Raw genomic sequence first — 23426 nt, 5'->3', positions numbered from 1 at the left:
TGGGTCCTGGGATCGATGTCAGGCTCCTGGCTCAGCTGGGAGTCTGCTTCTCCCTCTCCCTTTGCACCTCCTCCTGCTCATGCCCTCTTTCTCAAGTGAATAAAATCTTCAAAAAACAACAACAAAAAAAGATTTTTATCTAGAGAGAGTGTGAGTGGGGGAGGGGCAGAGGGAGAGAGAGAGGGTCCCATGCAGATGCTCTGCTGAGCCTGGAGCCGGACACAGGACTCGATCGCGTGACCCTCAGATCATGACCGGAGCCAAACTCCTGCGTCAGACAATTAATCTACTGAGCCACTCAGGGGCCCCTATAGTTCTTCTCCCACCTGATCCTACAGGTGAGGTTTGTTTGTTTTTTTTTTAACCTTTTGGCTTCTTCGTTTTTTGTTTTTCCCATGATTACAGATATAAAATATGAATCTACATACTGGAAAATGCACAGATCTTAAGTGTACGGCTCAAAACCTGTTAACATTTGTATACACTTATGAAACCAACACCCAAATCAAGATAGAGAATATTCTGGTGATCCCTAAAGTTTCCTTCTCTGCCATACTAGGCATCTAGTCCAGACATCTCTCACCATCGAGAAGTTTCATGTGGCCCCTTTCTGCATATTCTTATGTACATTTTACCTCTTATTCGTGTGTTTTTGTGTTATATGTGTGTGTGTGTCTGTGTGCCAGAGAGAGGGAGAGAAAAGAAGAGACTTGGGAGGGAGAGATGGAGAGAGAGAGAGAAAAGGGCCCCGGGGGAGGATGGGTAGGGAAAGGACTGTGTCAGCGTGGACAGGGAAAGAGAGGGCCAGGCTTGACTACTTCATCTTGCTGGCTGGGGGCACAGAACCGTTGCTTTTCTCTTCATCTCTTTTTATGCTGCCCCTGAGCTCTTTATAGACCCCGATGTTCTGGCCCAGAAAGACTTGCTGACATCCAAGAGTGGCAAAGGGGAGCAGGAGACACAGCGTTGGCTTGGGAACCACACTTTAGCCCACAGGAAGTCAGCTCAAATGAGGTTTCTCGCAGCCAGTCATCCTCTTGTTTTTTCCCAGTCTGGGGAGAACAGATCACACGCCAGCGGAAGCCCGAGGAGCCCACGAGGGCTGAAGTTGCCATGCGGGGGGCGCGGGTGGGAGGGTACTCCTCCGGGCCAGCAGTCGGGGCCCTCATTTTGTCAGCCCTGCCAGAGTGCCACACTGGGCAGCGGGGGTTCCGAAGATATGATTAGTCACTGTCCCCAAGAGGCTCACTACGCGTTTGACATACTTGAAGCGTTCGAGCAGCCGTGAACAGGGTATAATTAACCACCAGGCGAGGCCGCCCCAGCCGCTGCCTCCTCTCCTCGGGGATGAGCAGAGCGGCCAGACAGCCCGGGTGTTGCCAAGACACGAGGGCACACCAGCCCTGCCGCCATTTGGGGAGCTAGCCGATGGAGAGAGTCGGGCTCTCCGCCGCCCATGACCGAGAACGTGCCAGTCCCCAGGCACTGCAGTCCTGGGTGAGAATGGTGAGCAGAGGCGGAAAGGAAATGCGCAGCTAGTAACTTGATTCCAACAAGATTTCTTGCACTTGTTTCCTAATATTCTTGTGGACGATATGGAGAAATGTGGGCTTGAGGCGTGCAGGTCAGAGGACACGTAGCTGGTGGTCTAACATACAAAGAAGATTGATCAGTTCCTACCCTGGTAGAGGTCTCTAGTGGCCCTGGGAACTGCTTTTGGCCCCGTCTTACCCAATCCCTCCCCCGCCCCCAAAACTTAGAGAACACTGCTAGAAACATACCTGGAACTTTTCTCTATCAACTGATTGTTAAAACTTGGTGACAGTCACACTCTAACACACACACATACTTATTTTTGCTGAATCATTTGTAAGTAGGTTGCAGACAAGACTTCACCTCCACAGACTTCAGCAGGCATCCCTGAAGGATGAGAGCATTGCCCTAAAACCACAGTGTCATTAGCATACCGAAGAAAATGAGCCCTAGCGCCATGATACCTGGGGCACAGGGCATCGCAACATTTTCCCCAATTCTGAAAGGCTTTTTTTTTCCTTTCAAGATTCCATCGGTGTTCACATATTTCATCTGATGATCATGTCTCTTTCGTTTCTTGACCTAAAATAGTCCCCTTGTCTTTTTTATCTTTCACGGGATTGAGCATTGTGATGAGTCCAAGCCAGCTGCCTTTACAGGATGCTGGAGGTATGTGTCTTTATCGTTCGATCTGGGTTAAGCACTTTCACCAGAAGTGCTCCAAGGACCGATGTTGTGTGTTTCTTAATTTCATCATACCAGGAGCTAAATGCATCAGGCAGTCGCATTACTGGTAATGCTACTTCATTATTATTATTATTTTTTAAGATTTCATGTAGTTATTTGAGAGAGGAAGAGGAAGAAGGAGAGTCCTGGCCGAGCAGGGAGCCCCACACAGAGCTCCATCCCAGGACCTTGGGATCGTGACCTGAGCCAAAGGCAGACGCTTAACTGACTGAGCCACTGGGGTGCTCCTTGTGATGCTCCTTTGGACCACTTGGTTAAGGTGGTGGCTGCCGGAGTTCTTCCCCAGAAATACATTTTCCTTTTGGTCATTAGTAAGTCACTTGTAGGACAGACTTTGAGGCCTTGTTCATATACAGTTTATTTTTATTTTTATTTTTTTTTAAAAGATTTTATTTATTTATTTGACAGAGAGAGAGATCACAAGTAGGCAGAGAGGCAGGCGGAGAGAGAGAGGAGGAAGCAGGCTCCCCGCGGAGCAGAGAGCCCAATGCGGGGCTCGATCCCAGGACCCAGGGATCATGACCTGAGCCGAAGGCAGAGGCTTAACCCACTGAGCCACCCAGGCGCCCCTATTTTTTATTTTTTTTAAAGATTTTACTTGACAGACAGAGATCACAAGTATGCAGAGAGGCAGTCAGAGAGAGAGAGAGAGTGGAGGAAGCAGGCTCCCTGCTCGGCAATCAATCCCAGGACCGACCTGAGCCGAAGGCAGAGGCTTCACTCACTGAGACACCCAGGTGCCCCAGTTCATATACAGTTTAGCATCCACTGGTTACCCTTGCTGGAATCCAGCTGGAAGTGTGCTTCATCCATGCTGAAGTCTACTCTTTCTTCTACATTTATCAGACACAATTCTTCTATAAAAAGCTTCCGTTTTACCTCTTTTCTTTCTCTCTGTGTGTTTTCCTGAGTTTCAGTGCAGACTAATGGATTGTTTTATTTTGATGCATTAGAACCCATTACTTCAGTATGCTTTTTGAGTCTCTGATTATCTCAAGTTTAGTCATCAAGCTGGGCCTATGTCCTTTTGACGTGACCCCATTAGTCTTTAATTACTTCCTTGCTTTCTGGCCCAACAAAATGTCCCAGGCTCGCCTTCCCCAAGGAGACCTGGTACCTTTTATTGGAAAGTGGATACTAGGTCTGCTCACGTAGGGTTTTTTTGTTTTGTTTTTTTAAAGATTTTATTTATTTATTTGATAGAGATCAGTAGGCAGAGAGGCAGGCAGAGAGAGACGGAGAAGCAGGCTCCCTGCTTGTGGAGCAGAGAGCCCGATGTGGGACTCGATCCCAGGACCCTGAGATCATGACCTGAGCCGAAGGCAGAGGCTTAACCCATTGAGCCACCCAGGCGCCCCTTGTTTTGTTTTTTAAAGATTTTATTTTTAAGTAGTTTCTTACCGAGTGTGGGGATTGAACTTGCAACCCCAAGATCAGGAGCCTCACCACTGTACTGAAAGCCCGCCAGGCACCCTGACACCCATTATTTTTTATCAGTGATTCGAATTAAGGCTAAGAAATGATTACCAAATTTACTGATGATTCAAAACTGGGAAGGGAAGTCAAATTCTATGACAATAAAATCCTCAAAATGGCCTTGATAGAATGAAGTCTAGATCAGAACTAGCAGATTTTTTTTTTTTATTTGACAGACAGAGACAGAGATCACAAGTAGGTAGAGAGGCAGGCAGAGACAGAGGAGGAAGCAGGCTCCCCGCTGAGCAGAGAGCCCCATGTGGGACTTGATCCCAGGACCCTGGGGATCATGACCTGAGCCGAAGGCAGAGGCTTTAACCCACTGAGCCACCCAGGTGCCCCAGAACTAGCAGATTTAAAGGAGATCAATATGAAGTCCTGTGCTTAGGTTGAAAATGTTAATTGCATAATTTGAGGTTTTGGGGGAACTCTTTACTAGATGAAAGTTGATATAGAAAAGTTAGCTGACATGAGCCAGCAGTATTCTGTGACTCTTGGGTTTCATTCATTCATTCATTCATTCATTCATGTAGCCAGTACTTACTGAGGGTCTGTCAAATACCAGGCACTGTTCAAAAGGTTTGGGCCACGTTATCTAACTATCTAACTAGCGGAATCCGCAAAAATCCCTGCCCTCCTCAGTCAACATTCTTGGTGCTGGGGGCAGGTGGGGATTTCAGGCAGTAACGAAAAACCACAACAAAGGTGATGAGTGCTTTGAAAAAAATTTCTCCGGGTAAGGGGGAATACGGGTGGAAATTGAGATTCTTCAAGAAGGTTATCTTTGAGTGAGGATCTGAAGGGAGCAGGGGACTCAGTGGTGTGGCTAGCTGGAGGAGGAGTGCCCCAGGCAGAGGGAGCAGCCAGGACAAAGGTCCTAAGAGGAGTTGTTAGGGGTGTGCCTGGAGTAGAATAAGGAGGGGGAGAGCAGCGGGAGAATGCGGTGGGGTGAGGATGACACAGGGCTTTGTACACCACTGTAAGTCTGTCTTCGGCCGTTATTCTGAATGAGACAGGGAATGCTCGGAGGGTTTGGAGCAAAGGAGTGCCAAGACCTTACTGGGTTTGAAAGACTCTAGTTGCTGAGTTGAGAACAGATTGCAGATTGGAAGCAGAGGCAGCAAGCAGTTCGGAGGAACTTGGAGTAACCAGGAGAAAGAGGGTGTAGATAGTGACCCCACCCCCCTCCACTGGGAGGTGTGCTAGTGGGTCAGATGGGAGGAAATGAAAGAAAGTAGTTAAGCAGTTTGAAGAACGACTCGCCTTTAAATGAGATGGAGAAAGCTCACACAGGAGGAACCCGTTTGGGGGAGGAGGGGAGACGTTAGGAGCTTAGTGTCGGGCATGTTGGATAGGAGATGCCTGTTGGACAAGACAGCCTGGTAGAAATGTAGAGGCCATCAGGACAGAGGTCCTGGCTGCAGACAGAAGCCTGAGTATAATTGGGTAGATTCTGTGTCCAATGCTGGCTGTGCCTTTAAAAAAGGGGGTGCTCCTAGCCTGGACTGTGTCCACAGATTGGTGTTGGGATGGTGGAGCTCCAGAAATCACAGAGCACGGGGAAGCCTGACTAGGAAAGGAGACCTGGGACCATGTGGGTGCTGTGCCCATCTCCCGACAGCCACCCCGTGGCAGAGGATGTGGCAGGCCCTGGGGGTGGGGGAAAGCAACGTGCGGTGGCTCTGAGGAGGCTAGTTTGGGCTGGAGATGAAGAGGAACTTTCCAGCCAATTTCTGGAGAAACCATCACGAGTGCCATGGAAATGACTAGCCTCGCGGAGGTTTTCAAACTACCTTTGACTTGAAGTCCAGGAAGAATTACATTTTACTGCGCTCCTGGGCACCTTTAGGAAAAGCTGAAACACGTTTACCAACACTTGCTGATCCTCCGTGATCGCCGCGCTTTGATATTTGCTGTTCTGCCTTTTTTCCCTTAAGATTTTATACATCTCTTTGAGAGCGTGAGCTCGTGAGCACAAGCAGGGGAGCAGCAGAGGGAGAGGGAGAAGTAGGCTCCGCAGGGAGCAGGGAGCCCCACCTGCTGCTGGATCCCAGGACCCCCTTCATGACCTGAGCCGAAGGGGGATGTTTAACTGACTGAAGCACCCAGGCTATTCTGCTTCTTTAATGCTGATAGGGACCCACTGGGGGGTCCAGTCTGCAGTCGGACACCCCCCTCCCCAGTCTCAGCAGAACTAAGCCCCAACCCTGAGGATGTTGGGAGCCAGGAGGATGGGTGGTGGGTGCCGGTAGGATTCCACTCCAGCCTGAAGTACTTCCCGTAAGGCCGCGCGACGTGCAGGCTGAAGAGGTCAGACGTCCTTGACAGTCCATTACAGGTAGTTCCCACTTAAGCTAACCTTGCCCCCCCCCCCCCAAGGTTCGGCTTCGTGTGGACCGAATTCTAGACGTGGATGACCCCGCAGGCTACCTGGATCAAGCTGAGCCCGTAGTGGACGCCCAGCCAAGACCTAAGGTGGGTTGACCCGTGCGGAAGTGAGACTCAGGAGCAACCAGCCTCGTCAGCGCAGGCTCCGCCGGTTCACTTGGTCACGGGCAAATGGGTGCCAGGAGCACCCCCGCAGGGGTGAGAGGGGAGAGAGACCCGCCCGTTTTCCCAACCGCACGCGCTCAGGGTGGTCGCAGAGGAGCCGGAAGGGGTCGGGGAGAAGGGGGGAGGGCCTGAGAGGCGGGGACGAAGAACGACGGGTTCGTTCTCGGCGGCGACAGTGTTGCCGGGCTTGGCGCCCTCCAGGCGCGCACCAAGCTCCGGGAGCACGCGGCCGCCCCTCCGGCCTCCGCGGCCCCGAACTCGGAGGGAGCGGGGCGGGAGAGGCAGGGTTAGCCGCGGGACTTCCTCCTTCGGCCCCGCCCGCCCGGCTCACGTGACCGCAGCTCTTTCCCCCCCCACCCCCTTCCCCCCCCGACCCCAGGTCTCGCGGGCTGAGTCAAGTTGAGCCACCTGAGCCGGAGCCTGGAGGACGCCGTAGCTCCCCGCTGTCCGGAGCTCCGCGATGGGCTGGGGGAGCCGACCGTCCGCCCCGCGGGGCGCGCTGCCTCCCCGGCCGCCGGCGCTGCTCCTGCTGCTCCTGCTACTCCTGCCGCCGCCGCCGACTCCGGCGCTCGCCCCTCGGATCAGCCTGCCGCTGGGTAAGCGCTGGGACGACCCCGCGGGGGCTCGGGCTAGGGTCGGGGGGAGGGGAGGCGGCCGGGAGGTGCCTGCGGAGGCTGCTGTGACAAAGGAGGGAGGGACGGGAGGGCCTGTGGGAGGCTTGGGGTCCATTAGGACCCCCTTTCAGGGCGCTGCGGAGAGGGAGAGAGAGGAGAGGGCAGTTGTGGGGCCGCGGGCCCCTTTCTTCCTTTCCTTTAGTGGGCGGGGAGGGGGGGTCTTTTGCCTGCTCTGTCGTCCAAGCTCGCCCCTGGGTAGGGCGCCCTTTTCGGCGGTGGCGGGCTCCCCCGGGGCTGACGACCCGCTGGTCCGCCTGCCCATCTGCTTGTCTTTGATGCTGACCAGAGCCAGCCGCGGTTCCGCTCCCGAGGGCGTCTCGGGGTGGAGGGGGCCGTGCTTGCCGTCCCATAAACACTGGGGTTCTGGTATTCCAGCAAGTCGCAGCAGGACTCGGAGCCGCAGCGGGACAAGAGTCCCATCTTCCCTCCCAGCCCTTCACCCTGGTCTGTGGGCGCAGTGCCGGACCAAAAATCTGATCCTTCCCCGGGCGGGAGCGATCATACCAGGGATGGGGGCTGTTGTGGGACTCCTAGGCCCTGGGAGAGACTCCTCCTGGGAGTATCATCCTCATTGGTGAGGTCCCTCACCTGGTGCTCATGCCTGCTTCTGTGGCTCTTGGCTCTCCCCTCTCTCGGCCCCTTTACATCTTGTTGCTTTTCCCAGTCTTTGAAATTAGAGGGACGGGAATTCCAAGCCTATTTCTCCTACTGGGCAAGTAATTCCCTTCTTTCTGTGCTGTGGTTTGCTCATCTGCAGAATGGGCACAGTGGTAGGTATCTTGTAAGGCTGTCTTAGCGATTTCATGAAACTAGGTGAGTTCTGTGGGCACAGGCTTTAGAGGGGCTCAGAGATGTTATTTTTCCAAGCCCTTTAACTTGTCACACTGGGAGAATTGGAATAAGAGACGAATATATTAGAGGTTCCATATTGAAAGTATACCAGATTTCCTTCTCTGTCTGCATCCCTACTCCTGAAAACATTCTGTGTACAAAAGGGAAGAGTAGCCGAATCAGCGCTTACTATCCAGGATCCTTGTGGCCCTGAATAACCCTGTCTGAAACACTGCAAGACTGTGGGGAGAGCATAGCCTGGGTTCAAATCCTGCCTCCACCACTTAGTAACCATGTGACCTTGAGCAAGTGACTGAACCCTTCCTGGGCCTTGATTTCCTCATCTTTAAAATGGGATAATAATGGTACCTACCTCAAGGTTGTGAAGATTAAGTTAACCTGTGTTTGAAAAGTCCTTAGGACAGGGCTTGGTACATGGAAACCGCTCGGTAAGTGTTAGCTGGTGGTGTTGCTGTGTGTTAAGCACAGGCTTCATTCTTGTATATCCTGCACAGAGCCAGGGTGACTGCCTGGGGTCGGGGTGGTGCTTGTGTGCTCATTTGACCACAGTCCCTTGGGGGCTCCATCTCATTAAGTGAGGATAAACAAGTGTATCCCGACCAGGCCCGCTGCCTTGCCACTTCTCCATTGTGGCCACGAACTCCTTTTATCCTTAGACCTCCTTCGCCCTGGGAGGAGGGAGATGAAGTGGGAACAAATGTTCCAATGGGCTCCGTTTATGGTCCTGGGCTAACCCTCAGAGCTTGTGTCCAGTTCTGGAACTGGACGGGGACCACCCAGAGGGTAACCGAAGGACAGAACTGGGGAGCCGTGAGGGGGAACCGAGAGGGCCTGCTTCCTAAGAGCAGCTAGAACACTTGGCGGCGATTATCCACATAGCTCTGAGACCTGGCCCACTTCCACAAATCTGTGACTGTGGCCAGGCTCTGTCACATACCAGTGTCCCCTGCACAGGTCAGTGGGGGCTCTGGTCTGGATGTCTGTGCACCCCCCCTCTCCCAGACCCATATGTTAAAAGCCAGACTCCCAGAGGACTGAGACACAGGCTCACCTGTAGGGATCGGCACAGATGCACGAGGGCACAAAGGTGTCCCTGGAGAAGTTCGAGGGCCTAGAAATGCAGTCAGTACGCTGCTTTCCAAGCTGTGGCTCCTAGAAAAAGACAGAGCTGCTGCTGTGTTCTTGAGACTGGGTCTGCCCAGAGGGAGCCTTTTTCTCCAGTCTCCCCCCAAAGCCCAGGAATTGTTAGCAGCACCCAACCCTGAACTTGGGAGCACACATCCATGGTTCGCTGATACGCACCACACCCAGGAAGGCTGCCTCCCTAGACTTCCTCCTGGCCCTTGAAACTAGGAGCCCCAGTAGGGACTGCCCTGGTGCGGAAACAGGCTCCCCTTCGGAGCATGGCCACAGCCAGTTTCCTGCCGCATCCTTGGGGGCTTGTTAGATATTCCTGGCAGCGTGCCTGTCCTGGGTATGCCCAAGGTGAGCATGGGGACCCTGGGCACCAGGGCCCACAGCCCCTCCCTCACAGAACAGGGGGAGAGGCGTGGAGGGAGAGACTGCATCCCACTTTCCCTCCCCTGCTGCATTCCCACCCGAGCTCCCGAAGGGCCCGGATGCCCAGGGACCGTGAGTTGTGTCTGTGCCTTGAAACAAAGTCTCCGGAACCAGAGCATGCAGTTTATGTGTGGGGTCCTTCCTAGGCAACCCTCGTTGCTGTTAATCTGCAGCAGATTCCTGGGGTCGAAGGAGGAGACCCCCACTCGTGGTCTCGTCCAGTGGCCAAGAAGGAGGCGGGGAACTGGGGGCGCCAATGCCAGCGGGACAAGGAGGGGCCGTAAAGGGAAGTTACTTGTCGCTGTGGAAGGAATGCTTCAAAGAAGCGTGTGGAATTTGGGTTCTCTTGCCCTGGAAAGTGCCGTTTGAAGTTCCAGGACCAACGGCTCAGGAGAGGAGCGCTGCCGAGTGGAAATAATGGCGCCGGGTGTGTGAGCTACAAGGCCAGTGCCTCGCAGCCCGGGCCGTGTGGAAAGAAAGCAAAGCTGCTCCTTTGGCTCATGAAAGTCTTATTGAGTTCCCTTATTGGGGCAATTAAGAGGAGTTATTAATTTCCCCCTGCCCCAGAAGTGCCTGTCTGGAAAGGTCCGGACACAGTGTTCCCAAACCAGATCGGAAATAAATCCATAGGCCTTGCAAGCTGCAGTCAACAAAACCCCATTGAGCCGGGGAGCCGGGCATTGGCACAGATCAGCTGCCTGTCCCCTGACCCTGGAGTGGACACCTGGGGTCAAGGCTGCTCTGAGAAGCCCCCAGTGCAGGCCGCTTTCAGAGTCTAGTTGGCTGGTGCCAGGCCTCCCTCCTGGATGTGGCCTCAGCCCCACGTGAGCGATTGTCTTCAGCTCTGTCCTGTGGCCTGGCATCTCCATGGCCCTTCAGAGCCAAGTGGAAAGAGCAGTAACTATGGCGCTAACAGCCAGGCCTCGAAGACTAGCTTGCCTCCTAACCGCGCCGCCTGGGGCGAGCCGGCACTGACGGCAGGACCCATCTCGCAGGGCTCTGCGCGGATTACAGGAAATAATGTATGGAAAGCGTTTGGCACAGTGCCTGGTACGTGCTCTGTCCCCAGTAAAAGGTAGCGGCCTCCGTTCTCGGGGGTGGAATTCCCTGCCCCCCTCACTCAGGGAGGTTCTGTGCATCCATTTGGGTGACATCGCGCACCGGCCAGAGGCAGGCCCTCTGCTAGCTGCCGAGACCCAGGCCAGGTCAGGGAATGGAATGGTTCGGGTCCCGCTCCCTGCTCTAGGGGGGAGGACCAAGCAAGTCACCCCAGGGGTCCTGCTGAATGTAGTGCACTTTTCAAGTGCTCCTGGTTCAGCTCTTTGAAGTTCTTTGCCCCGAGGAAGTCTGTCTGGGGCTGGCTGCACCTGTCCCCCGGCCCTGCCGCACACTGCTTCCACGCATATATGAATGCATAACCCCGCATCCAGCGGGCTGCTGAAATGCCTGTGTGCCGGCCCAGCAAAACTCTAGGCTTGCACACGTTTGGGGGCACATCTGGATACACCTACGTGTTCATCCTCCACGCAAGGGACGCAGAAGGTGGCCCAGAGCCTGGAGAAAAGGCTGGACTCGGCTCATGGAGTCACTCACTCTTTTGTCCCCTTCTTAGAGACTGCGGCCTGACCCCCACCCCGCCGTGGGTGCTCAGGATGGGTGGAGAGGCCTCTGATGGGGCTCTCCCTGGGGGTGAAGGGGAAGGGGAGCTTCTCCCCCGCCCCTCCTCCTTGCATTCTGTCCTCTCGGCCAGGCTCCCCTGTGTCCAGGATGGAGAGTGGATCACATGGAGCTGGCTGTCCTGGGACACACGCCCAGGGTCCCGTAAAGGCTCCAACCCATCTCGTGTTCCTCAGGCCATAGGCGAACCTTGCCTCTGTGCCTAGCCCCGTGCGGTCTCCACGGTCCTTATTTAGCCACCACTCCTCTGTGGGGCTCTCTGGTGCGGGGCAGGAGCACGTCCAGCCCGTCGGTGGCACAGCTGGCTGGCGTCCCCACGTTTGTGCTGCAGTGTTTAGGGCCTAGAAGAGGGTGGAAAGGAAAGTAGGGGGTATAGAGCTACTTGGGCACCGGGAGTTTAGGTTGTTTTGTTTCCCCCTACACGGTGGGTAGAGGTATCCCCATTTTACAGATAAGACAGCTGAGGTTCAGAGAGGTGAAGTTTTTTTTGTCCAAGGTATATGGCTCTGCTTCCCTGAGATCTGACCTGTTCTCTGGGGGATCTCTCTGGTCTGCGCCCATGGGTCCTCTGAAAAGCCCATCTTGACAGTTAGGGTTCAGAGAGGTGGCGGGGGGCTCTGGGGAGGGGCTTGCAGTGGGCCCAGTGGACTGAAACCTCTTTTTTTATTTTTTTAAATATCTGTTTATTTGACAGATAGAGATCACAAGTAGGCAGAGAGGCAGGCAGAGAGAGAGGAGGAAGCAGGCTCCCCGCCGAGCAGAGAGCCCGACTCGGGTCTCGATCCCAGGACCCCGGGATCATGACCTGAGCCAAAGGCAGAGGCTTTAACCCACTGAGCCACCCAGGCGCCCCTGAAACCTCTCATTTTATCCTAACTCCTACTGAACAGGGGCCACATGAGCAGTCTCTCTCCTTTTTGGCCTCCCCTTGTTCATCCTCTGAGAGGTGCTAACAGAAACAGGAAAGAATGCCCCCCAGGATGGGGCCCCCACCATGTGCCGGGTGCTGAAGGGGCACTGCTCCATCCTGTGGGGGGACTGTGCTGGAGAAGTGAACTCCACGTGGTCAAGGTCATGCAGTTAGAAAGGTCTGGGGTCAAGCCACGGGCCACAGCTCTCGGACTCAAGAACTACACATCCTCTGTTAGAACAGCTGCCTCCAGCTTCGGCTGTGAAGTGTGGGAAGGCGGCAGAATGGCCCAGCTCGGCCCCCGAGTAATTGATAGGTTCCGTTTGTCCGTCTGGTAAAGAGACATATCGAGGTCACTCCCCGGATGGGAACAGGGGATCCGGCTGAGGGATCCCTGAGGGTATGGCCATGGTTAGAAATGTGGTCCACATAGGAGACCGGGAGCAAATGTCTCAGACACAGGTTTGCACCCCAGTGGTGGTTTGGGGGTGGGCAGGCCAGAGCCAGCCCGGAAATAGATTTTCTTTGGCCTCCACGTGTTTAAGGAAATTTTAATTAGTTGCTGATATTTAAAACTCAGGAAATTTAAAGGAAAAATGCAATTTTCCAGCTCTCTGGAAGCTCTGGCAAGGCTGGGCCCCCGTTCTAGTTAGCAGCATACATCTGGGGCTTCGCAGTGGCCGCAGCTTCTGACGGGCTCCTGCGTCTGGCTGGCTGGAGCCCCATCTGCCCTCTTCCCCTCTCTTCTGCTTGAGCGGGCTTCGGAGGTGGCCAGAGTGCTAGGTGTTTACTCAGAGCGAGGGTGGGGCGGAGGGAAGGCGGCAGGAGGAGTGGCTGGGGTAGGGCATGGGTAGGGTCAGTCCCGATTACTGGGGGCTCCCTAACCCAGAAGTGGGACTTGTCACTTCTCCACGCTGCATTTATCTGGTCTTCCCAGCAGCCTGGCGAGGACTGCCTCTCAGAGATAGCAGGTCCCTGTTCAGAGATGCACAGCTGGTCAGTGATAAGTCAGGACTCACGCGTGGGCAGCGCATCCCCTTTGCAGGCCTTGTGAACTCTTTCCTGTCTGTCGGCTGTCGCACTGCTTTCTGGGCCCTGAGCTCGTGGGACTGAGTGGTCCGTGCCTTGGGGAGGGGGCCGAGCAGGGCAGTGGTCCTCAGACACGCCTCTGAGAAGAGCCTTCGGGACCTCCAGGCTACCCTCTTTGAATCTCAGTCCCTCCCTGGACCAGAGTGCTCTGAATTGGGACTTAGCGTTCAGTCATTCAATGACATGTTTTTTGAATAACTCCTTGGACCTTACCCGGCCACATGATACAAGCATGAATTAGCATGTCCTGCTCCTCGGGGAGCCCTTGGCTGGGTGGAGGAGACAGACACAGGACGCCCATCCACCAGCCACATGGCCGGTGCCGGGAGAGGCGTGAAGGGGAAGTGACGGGCGCAGAGAGGGGCCCCTCGCCCAGCTGAGCTGAGTCTCAAAGGATGAGTAGGGATTGGTGAGAAGGAAGGGCGTTGCAGGCCTTGAGCAAAACGAGAGGGGAAATGGGACCTTGAGTTGCAGCTCGGTGTCACTCAGTTGAAGCTGGAGGGAAACATGGCGAGGGCTAGCAAGTTGGGGGCTTGGACAGAGGGGCACAGCTGCGGTTAATCCAGGCCCGGGACGGTTCCCCGAGAGCCCTCTGGCTGCAGCACAGAGACTGGGCTGGGGGCAGGTGCCTGTTGGGAGGCTGTTGAGGTATCCCAGTCGGGAAGGGATAGTGGCCTGGTCAGGACGGTGGTAGCAAATGGGACACATTAGGGAAGTATTGAGGAGGGAAACCCGGCAGGGTTTGTTCATGGATTGGATGTCTGTGGGGTGAGGGAGAGGAGGAAGGAACCTCCCTCTCCAGGTTTCCAGTGGGTGACACAGGACACGAGCCCAAGCCGAAGGGGACGGTGGTGGGCGGTGGCCGTGGCAGGTCTCCCACTGGAGGGAGGACCTGCCCCAAAGGTGAGATCTGGGGGTTGCAGGTGTCTGGATTGTTGAAGCGATGGGTGTGGGCGTGTGATCTCAAGGCCAAGGGCAGACCCTAGGGAGCGGCATTGAAAAGCGGAGTGTGCAGTGGCTGGAGCTAGCCTAATGACACAGTGACCCAGAGGCCAGAGCTGCCGGCCTACGCTGAGTCCCGGCGCCACTGCTCTTCCTAACTGGCTGATCACTGGCAGCTGTCCCCCAAAAACCTCGGGCGGGGAGACCTCCTGCCCAGCCGCCTTGCCAGGACGCCCAGGTTCATCCGTTTAAAACATGCAGTGGGTGCTCACGCACGTTAGCTCTTGGAGGGATGGAGGCCCAGAAGGAGTGGGAGGGAGAAGGGAAGTGACCCTGGAGGCCGGTGTGGACCCCACGTCGGGGACAGGGGACCTCCACCAGGCCAGGTGCCGCAGAGGCCATGCCCTTCAGTGTCTGAAGTTTGGCAGCGAGGTGATGCCCGGCCCCTGGCGAGTGTGGGGCTGGTGGAGGCCTGGCTCCCAGGCGAGGGGTCAGTGGGAGCTAAGGACGGAGGCCGCTCTGGGCGGCTCTTCTCTTCAGGAGTTTGGCCACCGAGGAGAGCCCGGAGGCGCACTGATTTCTAGGATGAATGTCAAAGGAAAAAAACGGCTTTCTGAGAGGCAGAGGTTGACAACACGGGACTTGGCCTCGGAGGAGATAGGGAGGTGGTGGGAAATTGAGGTTTCCGTATCTGATGGTGGTTCCGGCCTCTTCAGAAAACAGGAGACGTGTGTGCGAGGACGAAGGTGGCCTCCAGGGTAGTCAGGACGAGGGTTGTGAGGAAACAGCCCGCCCCGAGCAGAGGGCTGGAGGAGCTGCCCTTGGTCCTGGTGGAGGCATGCTCCCCGGGTGACGGCAGCTCATGACAGGTCCCGGGTTAGGGTACAAGGAAGGGGGTTGTCTTTGAGGGGCGAGGGGCCACCTGGTGATTCTACCAGTTTTGGCCCACTTGCTGGAAAGCATAGCCGCAGCCGTCTGGGAAGTGGGCTTCCCTAAATGTGCCTGTCCTGGGAACAGGGGATGCTTCTAGGCTGGGTTCCCTTGACGTCCTACCTCTTTCTTGCTAACCTCTGCATGGGGAGGGCAGGCTTTTGGCCCACAGCCCCTCTTTGCCTGCAGAGAGGAATCCTTCCCTGCTTGGGGACTCAGTCCGCCGCTTCCGGTCCCGTGGGCCACCCTGCCACAGCTCTGGGGCGCGGTGTAGAGGGTGGACGTGTGTCCCAGGCGGCTGACGTTTGCTGCTGAGTCAGCAGTCCTGCCCTAGGAGTGGTGCTCCTGCAGGTACAAGCGGGTCCAAGAGTCCAGCGTGACGCCTTGGGGAAGAGGAGGTGCCCTCACGGGCTTGCCCCGGGGCCCAGACCCCTTTCTGGGGACTCTGTGATTCGAGCTGAGGGGCAGCCCGCCGCCTTTCTGCACTGGGGGCACCTTCCCCGCTCTTCACACAGAGAAGCTGGTGTTTTCTGGCCTCGTCCCGCTGGGACCTGTGGGGGGCAGGATGTGAGGGCCACGTCCGCGTCAGCCGCGGTGCCAGGAGCCGCGGTGGAGAGAAAGGTGGGGTGGTTCTCTGACTCACGGCCCGGCTACAGCTGGGTGGGGACCGCGCCGAGCCCGATTCCCGTCTCACCCCAGAGAGCTCCCAGCTTCCGGCTGAGTCACAGGGAAGGGGAGAAGCTCCAGCTGAGTCTGGGGGCTGAGTTGTTCCCGCATCACTTCCTGCGGAGAGGCCCAGGCCCCAGGGGTGGGGGAGCGGGGCCCGCTCTGATCGGCCCCGTCCAGCGTGCCCACTCCAAGGCCGCAGCCTCAGGCCTGCCCCGGTGCTGCTTGCCTGAATCCCTGGGGACGCCACCAGCTCAGGCCTGCCCAGGGCAGATAGAAAGGTTTCGTCCACCTGGACGAAGGAGGTTTCTCCCTCCTGGACTAACCCACTGGGTAGAGGATGTGGAGGATGTGTGAGCGGCACAGGCCGCCCAGGAGAGCACACGAGGCGCGCGCTCTGCCACACAAGAGAGCGGCCTAGGAGCCGCGGTGGCCCCCGAGGTGTGCTGACGCCCCTGGGGAGCGGAGAGCACTGACACCCCCTCCCAGTCCCCTCTCCACAAAAAGCAGCCGGGAGCAAATGCAGGTACGGACAGGCCTTGCGGTAGGGTGCGCAGACACACACACACACACCAGCAAGTTCAGGCAGGGCCCACACAGACGTCTGTGCCATCACTCTGGAGGTGACCCCAGGCACCCGGGTGGGGACGCCACTCAGAGTCCCGTGGAGCGGGAGCGGGATCGGGCACACAGCACGTGCCTGGGACACCCGTCCCGAGTCGAGCTCGTGCGCTCTGGCCGGGAGGCCCCCGCGTGACCAGGTGCCGACCTAGGTTAGGAATCGCCCCGCGTGAGTTTTTTTAACCCTGAGGACGAGGGAGGCCCAGCTCTTCCAAACAGCCCTGCTCTGCTGGCAGCCCTCGCTGGGCTGGATTTTCCTGCAGGGCTTTGGGATTTTGTTTTTGATCCACTCGAGTGTTGATCGTGTGCCAGACACCACGCCAACACTCGGCCAACGTGTGCACAGTTGCTCTGAGTAAAGCTCTCGGTAAATGGGGGTTATTATGCACGTTGTTATTTACATACATAATCTAATTTCTTCTCATAACAACCCTATGAGGAAAGGTGCTATTATCCCATTTTACAGATAAGGAAAGTGAGGTTCCAAGATGTTAAGTGGCCTGTCCTGGTGGCAAACAGCTGGTAAGTGACAGAGGCAACGTTTGAACCCAGGTCCCTGACTCCTGAGCCTGTGCTCTTAGTCTCTGTCTCGTCGAGACTCCCAGCTGGGAAGCCAGCCCCACGGGCTAGCCCTGGTGAAGTCCACCTGTCTGCGGGGACCACAGGCGAGCAGCGAGCAAGGCCTTCGGGACACCATGGCTTGGTCCGAGAGGCTCAGGGCAGGGGGACAAAAGAGGAGAAAGCGCAGAAGGGGAACGCGTGGTGTCGGGGCCTGTCACCCCCTTCTGTCCCTTTGCGGTTCCCTTGACCGTGCTCCTGGTGGGACTGGAAAAGGCGTGGCGGGGCTAGCGCCCCGGCGGTCCTTCCAACCCGGCCGGGCTCTGTCTACGTGACCCTTGGCAGGTTTCCACTTCCTCCCGGCCCTAGTAAGGCTGAGCTGCCACCTGGATGGCAGCTTATCTCTGACCTTTGGCATTTCTGTGGATGGATTCTAAGCGCGGCCTCCTGCCTAGACTTCCAGCCCACCCAGAGGAGATGCCCCTCCTGTGCGGGCAGATACGCACTGGCAGATTTGAGCCAGCCCTCGCCCTCAGAGAACCGCCCGGGGGATGTGGAAGGCGTTTGCCCTTTCTCCTGGACTCCTCCCAGCGAGGCGGCTGGGAGTTGTGTTTTCCTCAGTATCCCCTTGATGTGTGTGAGACGGCTAAAGGTCAGTGACTTGGGACTGGCACCACCTTCCGTAGGTGCTTGTCCGTGGGTGGCCCGTGGGCCTCCCACTTCAGGATCGCCCGGGAGCTCACAAATGGCACATGGTCAGGCCGTCCCTGGGCGGCGGTGGCACCTCAGGGCAGGCCTGGACCCTGGAGGTCAGGCCTTTCGGGGGATTTTGCTGAGTCCTGCAGCTGGCCGACCTGGGGGAGGGAGGGGGGTTCTTCGGGAAGGAGACCTCTTGAGCCAGCCTTCCACCGCAGCTGCTTTTGGTCTCTCTGAAGTTCGGTTTGTTCCTCTGTAAGCTGGGGAAGACACTAGTGCCTGCCTCCTAGGGCTGTCGTTGGCCTGCGGGGCTTCGTGTCTTCATCTCTGCCGCGCTGCGCCCTCCCAGGTGTGTGGACCTATGCTGGCCAACGGGAGGGGTCGTTTGGTGGGGGTGACTTCTAGGGGCAGAGCATGGAAAGGTCAGGCTGCTTGTTCCAAAAGGTCATCAGCACACAATGCAAGGAACACGATTGGGCCTTGTTGTGTTTGGAAGTATCGTGGTTGGGAGAAGTGGGGAGTGCGTTTGGGCTTCCCAGCGTGTCGAGTGCTGATGTAGTGAGCGGTTGGCAACTGAGGGCAGAAGACCTAGAATCTTGTGCAGGTCTGGACTTGATAGTTCAAAGAGAGGCCTTGACTGCTCCGGACCTTTGGTTTTAGTACCAGAGTTCGGGCTCCGGATGTGAGATGTTACTTTCCCCATGAATTCCCAGCAAAGCACCGACTTTGCTTCTAGAGCATGACAAGCTGCAGAGCCACACACATTCCCCCATCGATTCCTGCACTGGTCTCCTGTGTCCTCACCTTCCCTCACTGGGACACCTTGTGAAGAGTGGCCTTGGGATCTCTGTCATCCTGTTTGCCGGCAGGATGCTGTCCATCCCACATCCTGTTGGCTTTGCTAGGACATCCCACCTGAGGGCTTCCTTCAGCAATAGTGGCTGGGCAGAAAGCTTAGCTTCTCCAGAAGAACACCCTGTGTTCCTCCTCTTGGACAGTGAGAACAAGGTCGCTTCATGTCCCTTTATTTCCCTTTTCTCCTCGGCCCCCAGGAGGCTCAGCATTAAATGTGCAACCCGTCGCTAGTAGTGTGTGAAGATCTCTTCTGACCTGCTTATGTGAATATGCCCTAACTCTCTGGATTAGGTGTTTATCTCGGATCTGTGTCTTGTTTTTTCTCAGTTCTTGATTTTATTGTTTATGTTTCACTACATTCTTTTCTTTGTTTTCTTGCCGTTTGTGGAACCAGGCCAGGGGTACGTAAAACACCGCGTAAAAGCACGTGAAGCTGTCTCCACAAGTGCTTTGTTGGCATGTTCCTTTTGCTCCCTCAGCTTCACGAGACCGTGTCTGCTTGCGTGGTCAGAATCTGTTGGTCAGATAGGAGATGCCGGAGGGGCAGGGTAGCTTATTTCTGCTTGTTTTTCTTTTCTTATCAGCTGCTTCAAATTGTTAAAATAATTTCTCTTCAGACCCATTACTCAAGGCACAAACGGTACCCTGGTTGGGCAGATACGTGCGTTTCTTTCTTTTTTTTTTTTTTTAAACTTCTTTTTCTTTCGTATTACACAAGAGTAACCTGATTACAGAATCCAAACATGAGAAGGAAAAAGGAAAAAAAAATTACCTGTACTCCCTCCAGGGATACCAGCTTTCAGCATTTTGTGATTCATCTTCCTGAATTTTCCCTTTTTTTTTTCCTTTTTCCTTTTCTGTTCATATTTTTCCTATAAAAAAAAAAATAAGACCTAACTAGGCATACTGTTTTTGTTGTTTGGAAGTGAGTTTTTTTTTTTTTTTTAAAGATTTTATTTATTTATTTGACAGAGAGAGATCACAAATAGACAGAGAGGCAGGCAGAGAGAGAGAGAGAGGGAAGCAGGCTCGCTGCTGAGCAGAGAGCTCGATGCAGGACTCGATCCCAGGACCCTGAGATCATGACCTGAGCCGAAGGCAGCGGCTTAACCCACTGAGCCACCCAGGCGCCCCTGGAAGTGAGTTTTTTAGTGTGAAAAGTGACCAGTGCCTCCGTCATCCCCCGCCCCAGGCCTGGTTAAAGGGATGACTTTTTTTTTTTTTTTTTAAGATTTTATTTATTTATTTGACAGAGATCACAAATAGGCAGAGAGGCAGGCAGAGAGAGAGGGGGAAGCAGGCTGCCTGATGAGCAGAGAGCTCGATGCAATCCCAGGACCCTGGGATCACGACCTGAGCCGAAGGCAGAGGCTTTAACCCACTGAGCCACCCAGACGCCCCAAAGGGACGACTTTTAAATCAGTTCAACTTTTTCTTAATACAGGGGTTTCCTCCATAAGCTTAAGTAAAGCGCAGGCACCATGGCTCTTTGGCTTTTCCTGATTTACTGATCTGCTGCTGAGAAAAAGAAGGCTTTGCCTCACTTCCATCTGGCTTCCTCGCCTTCTGCAGACATTTTTCTACCACTATACTGGGTTGCCTCTGTAACGTAAACTATTACCCTCGGGGTGCCTGGCTGGCTCAGTGGAACATGTGAATCTTGATCTCCGGGTTATGAGTTCAAGCCCCATGTTGGGTTAAAAGTTCCTAAAAAAAAAAAAAAAAGAAACTTAAAAAAAATTTTTTTTATACTTAAGCCTCAGTTTCTCATTCCATTAACCACTGACCATATCTGGTGGCCCTCTTCGCTCTCCCGGGGAGATAGAGACTCCGTTTTTCCCTTAAAACTGGGACCCAGCATCACAGCGTCTCTCTGTTGCACATTCAGGTGCCTGAGGTTAGGGTTGGTAACTGTGGATTCTGTTTTATGACCGTAAATCCTCCATGAGTGACCCTGAGCCGGTGCTAAGAGGTAAAGACCGGAGCCCCGCATTCACTCCCCTCGGCCACTGGGACTCTGCTGCTGCAGGACCAGGGCAGGGCGGGGCTGTCCTTACAGGTCCTTCTCCTTCGGACTGATGGCCACTCAGAGAGGGGTGGTAAATGTCCTTTCCTATCTTTTACTCAGAATCCATCACTTTGTATTTTAGTTTGCTTCCTATTTGACCAGGCCTTTCTTGTTTAATTTGCCGGTTTTTCTGGTGTTCCTACTACATCATTTTTACCGGCTGTATCCTAACATCCTGTCCAGTGCAGTGTCAGTGACGTCTTTTCATCTCTTCCCCGATGGTTGGACACTTAGATTGTTGCCAGTTTCTCACTAACGTGAACGCTGCTATTCCTTCCCATTCAGCTTTCATGCATTTGTTTCTTACGTGATGTCTGAGAGCCCGGGAATGCTGTTCCGTTTCAGCCTCCTCTGCCCGTCTGCGCTCCTTGCCATGCGCTGCCTCGCTCCCTTCCCTTCAGATTGGCCTGTCCTCGAGGTCGATGGGAGAGGTGTCTCGTGGGAGGGGTGGCCCCCGGGTGATGTCCATCTTCTTCTCCCCAGGCTCCAAAGACCGGCCATTTCTCAGATTTGGGGCAGAAAACGTCTCCAACTACACGGCCCTTCTGCTGAGCAGGGATGGCAAGACGCTCTATGTGGGCGCCCGAGAGGCCCTTTTTGCTCTCAATAGCAGCGCCAGCTTCCTGCCTGGGGGGGCGTACCAGGAGGTGAGGTGACGCCCGGGGCTGGCTTGGCTGGGCAGAGGATGGCGGAGGGGCAGGTGGACGGAAAGACCGACCTTCTGGGTGTGAAGGTGCTGCTGGTGGGAGAGAAGGGGCCGGGCACACCCCCATCCCCACCTGCGCGCCCCCCTTCTCTCGTTCTGCAGCTGCCGTGGAGCGCGGATGCCGATAGGAAACAGCAGTGCAGCTTCAAGGGCAAGGACCCACAGGTGAGCTGGCACGTGGAGGCCACCGGGGCGGAAGGAGGGATGGAGGGTGGTGCGCCAGACCCAGCGTGGCTGCAGGACGAGGGAGTGTGCAGCCGGCTGCGGTGGAAAGGCCTTAGGCTTCAGAGATGGCCACACCTCATTTGGTCCTATACTGAACTGCCTTAGTGTCCCCACCTGTAAAGTGGGGACACTGATGGCCTGTCTCACAGGACTTGCCGTGGGGATTCAGTGAGCCAATGTATTCACCCCACACCTAATCAGAACCAAAGAAAGTCGGCTTCCGGCGAGAGCAGTGACCGGGTGTCGCTCTGCGGAGGGGGTGCTAGAGGACATCTGCCTGATCCTGGTGTGGTTTGGGCCAGACCCCTCGGTGTGGGGGTCTTGTCTGGCCTGGGGTTTTCCTGGAGGACTCCCCACTGTTCCCGGAGACCTCCTGTCCTGCGTGCAGCAGGAGGCCACTGAGGGGAAGGCCAGAGAGCCCTGGACTTGAGTTCAGGCATAGATTTAAGTCCCGACCGCCCCCGACTTCTTTGAATGGGCAAACGTGCTCTGTGCCCTGGTCCTTTCAGACATGGGCAGTATAGTTGTGCCGAAAAAGAAAGAGCAACAGGCCAAAAGCAGCCACTGGAACAGGTAGTCAGGCCACACCTCATTAAGAAAGTGACGTGCGTCGGGAGTTGGCTCTGGGCTACCTGGAGAACGGGCAGGACTGGCCTTACTCTGAGCGAGGTGCTTGGGGAGCCACCAGAGGACTGGGCAGGGGCGTGCCCTGGCTGGCATTTTTTTTTTAAGTTTTTATTTATTCATTTGACAGAGATCACAAGTAGGCAGAGAGGCAGGCGGTGGGGGGGGGGCGGGGGGGCGGGGGGGGGAGGAAGCAGGCTCCCCGCTGAGCAGAGAGCCCGATGCCTGGCTGGATCCCAGGACCCTGAGGTCATGACCTGAGCTGAAGGCAGCGGCTTAACCCGCTGAGCCACCCAGGCGGCCCTGGCTGGCATGTTCTAGAAGAGTTGCTCTGGATGCCGTGGTGGAGAGTGGGGACAGCGGGAGAGGGAGCCCAGTGAGGAGGACCAGACCAGGGTGGCGCTAGTAGAGGGCGTGAGAGAGGGTCAGATTCTGGGTGTGTTGGAAAGATGGGCCCACCAGGACTTCCTGATGGGAAGTGGTGTGTGAGAGAGGCATTGGGGCTGACCTCGAGGTTTGGAGCCTGAGCAGCTGGAAAGGGAGAGGCCTCGGAAGATAAAGTTTTGGGAGAACAATCAGATACGCGGTTGGAGACACCAGGTCATCCTGGGAGTCTGGGGCCCCAGTTCCTGCTCTGGGCCTTGACTTACCTCACCAGGCCGGTGGGGAGGACCAGAGGTTTTCACTGAGTTTCCAAAAAAGACCTTCAGGGGTGAAGACAGCCCAGGGGGGAGGGATTCTGTGCCTTCACTCCCAGACCGAAGAGAATTTTCCCAAACACGCCAAGCCCCTGGGTTCCCCTCCAGCGCACACACTCTGTGGCCCCCAGTCAGCTCTGCCCCAGGATGCTGCTGGATTCTCATTTGCCCTGGGATTGAGGAGCGCCAGAGAGAGCTCTCCTCTCACACCCAGCATACCCCAGCCGGGGAGGGCCTGGCGGCGCCCCCTGGCGGCGGCCGTGGGCCTGACAGCCTCCTTCCTCCTCCCTCAGCGCGACTGTCAGAACTACATCAAGATCCTCCTGCCACTCAACAGCACTCACCTGTTCACCTGCGGCACCGCGGCCTTCAGCCCCCTGTGCGCCTACATTGTGAGTGCCCCCCTCTTCCCAGGCTCCCAGGGGCTGGCTGTTCCCCAGCACCCATCCCTGGTCCAGGCTGGGGCGCAGGGCACGGCTTCCAGGGAGCAGTGGGTCCAGAGCCCCAAGGTCCAGCCCCAGGTCTGGGGGCCCGGTTGGCCCATGGAAGGTGGGGGAAGAAGAGATGCAAGGAAACACCCCAGGTACAGAGTTCCTGGCCAGCCCCGGACTCACACCCTGCCTTGCTTCCTCAAGCTCTCCCCTGGCCTCACTCAGTTCCGCAGCCCACTCCTCCCCACCTCCTCACACACATGCACGCACGTGCACGCACTCCCGCGTTTCTGCTTTACCCACCCCTGAGCAGAGGGTGGCATTCTGAGGCAGTG

General features: G+C 55.9%; 1 protein-coding gene across 2 annotated transcripts in view; it reads left to right on the top strand.

Moving 5' to 3' along the window:
* The window catches only part of SEMA4B (semaphorin 4B), a 37136-nt gene that overhangs the window by 5531 nt on the left and 8179 nt on the right, over positions 1-23426 (top strand). Inside the window, exons 1-6 of one of the 2 annotated variants that reach the window (XM_046006969.1) lie at positions 4703-4735; positions 6136-6231; positions 6689-6905; positions 20891-21054; positions 21216-21278; positions 22954-23052. In XM_046006969.1, coding sequence (XP_045862925.1) covers positions 6770-6905; positions 20891-21054; positions 21216-21278; positions 22954-23052 — 462 coding nt within the window. In that variant the 5' untranslated portion in view covers positions 4703-4735; positions 6136-6231; positions 6689-6769. Of the gene's footprint in view, positions 1-4702; positions 4736-6135; positions 6232-6688; positions 6906-20890; positions 21055-21215; positions 21279-22953; positions 23053-23426 lie in introns of those variants that run through there. The other variant, XM_046006968.1, reaches the window with a different exon arrangement.

The sequence above is a fragment of the Meles meles genome, chromosome 6 (genome assembly GCF_922984935.1).
Source record: "Meles meles chromosome 6, mMelMel3.1 paternal haplotype, whole genome shotgun sequence".
Taxonomy (NCBI): Eukaryota; Metazoa; Chordata; class Mammalia; order Carnivora; family Mustelidae; genus Meles; species Meles meles.
This window is presented reverse-complemented; position numbering and strand designations above follow the sequence as displayed.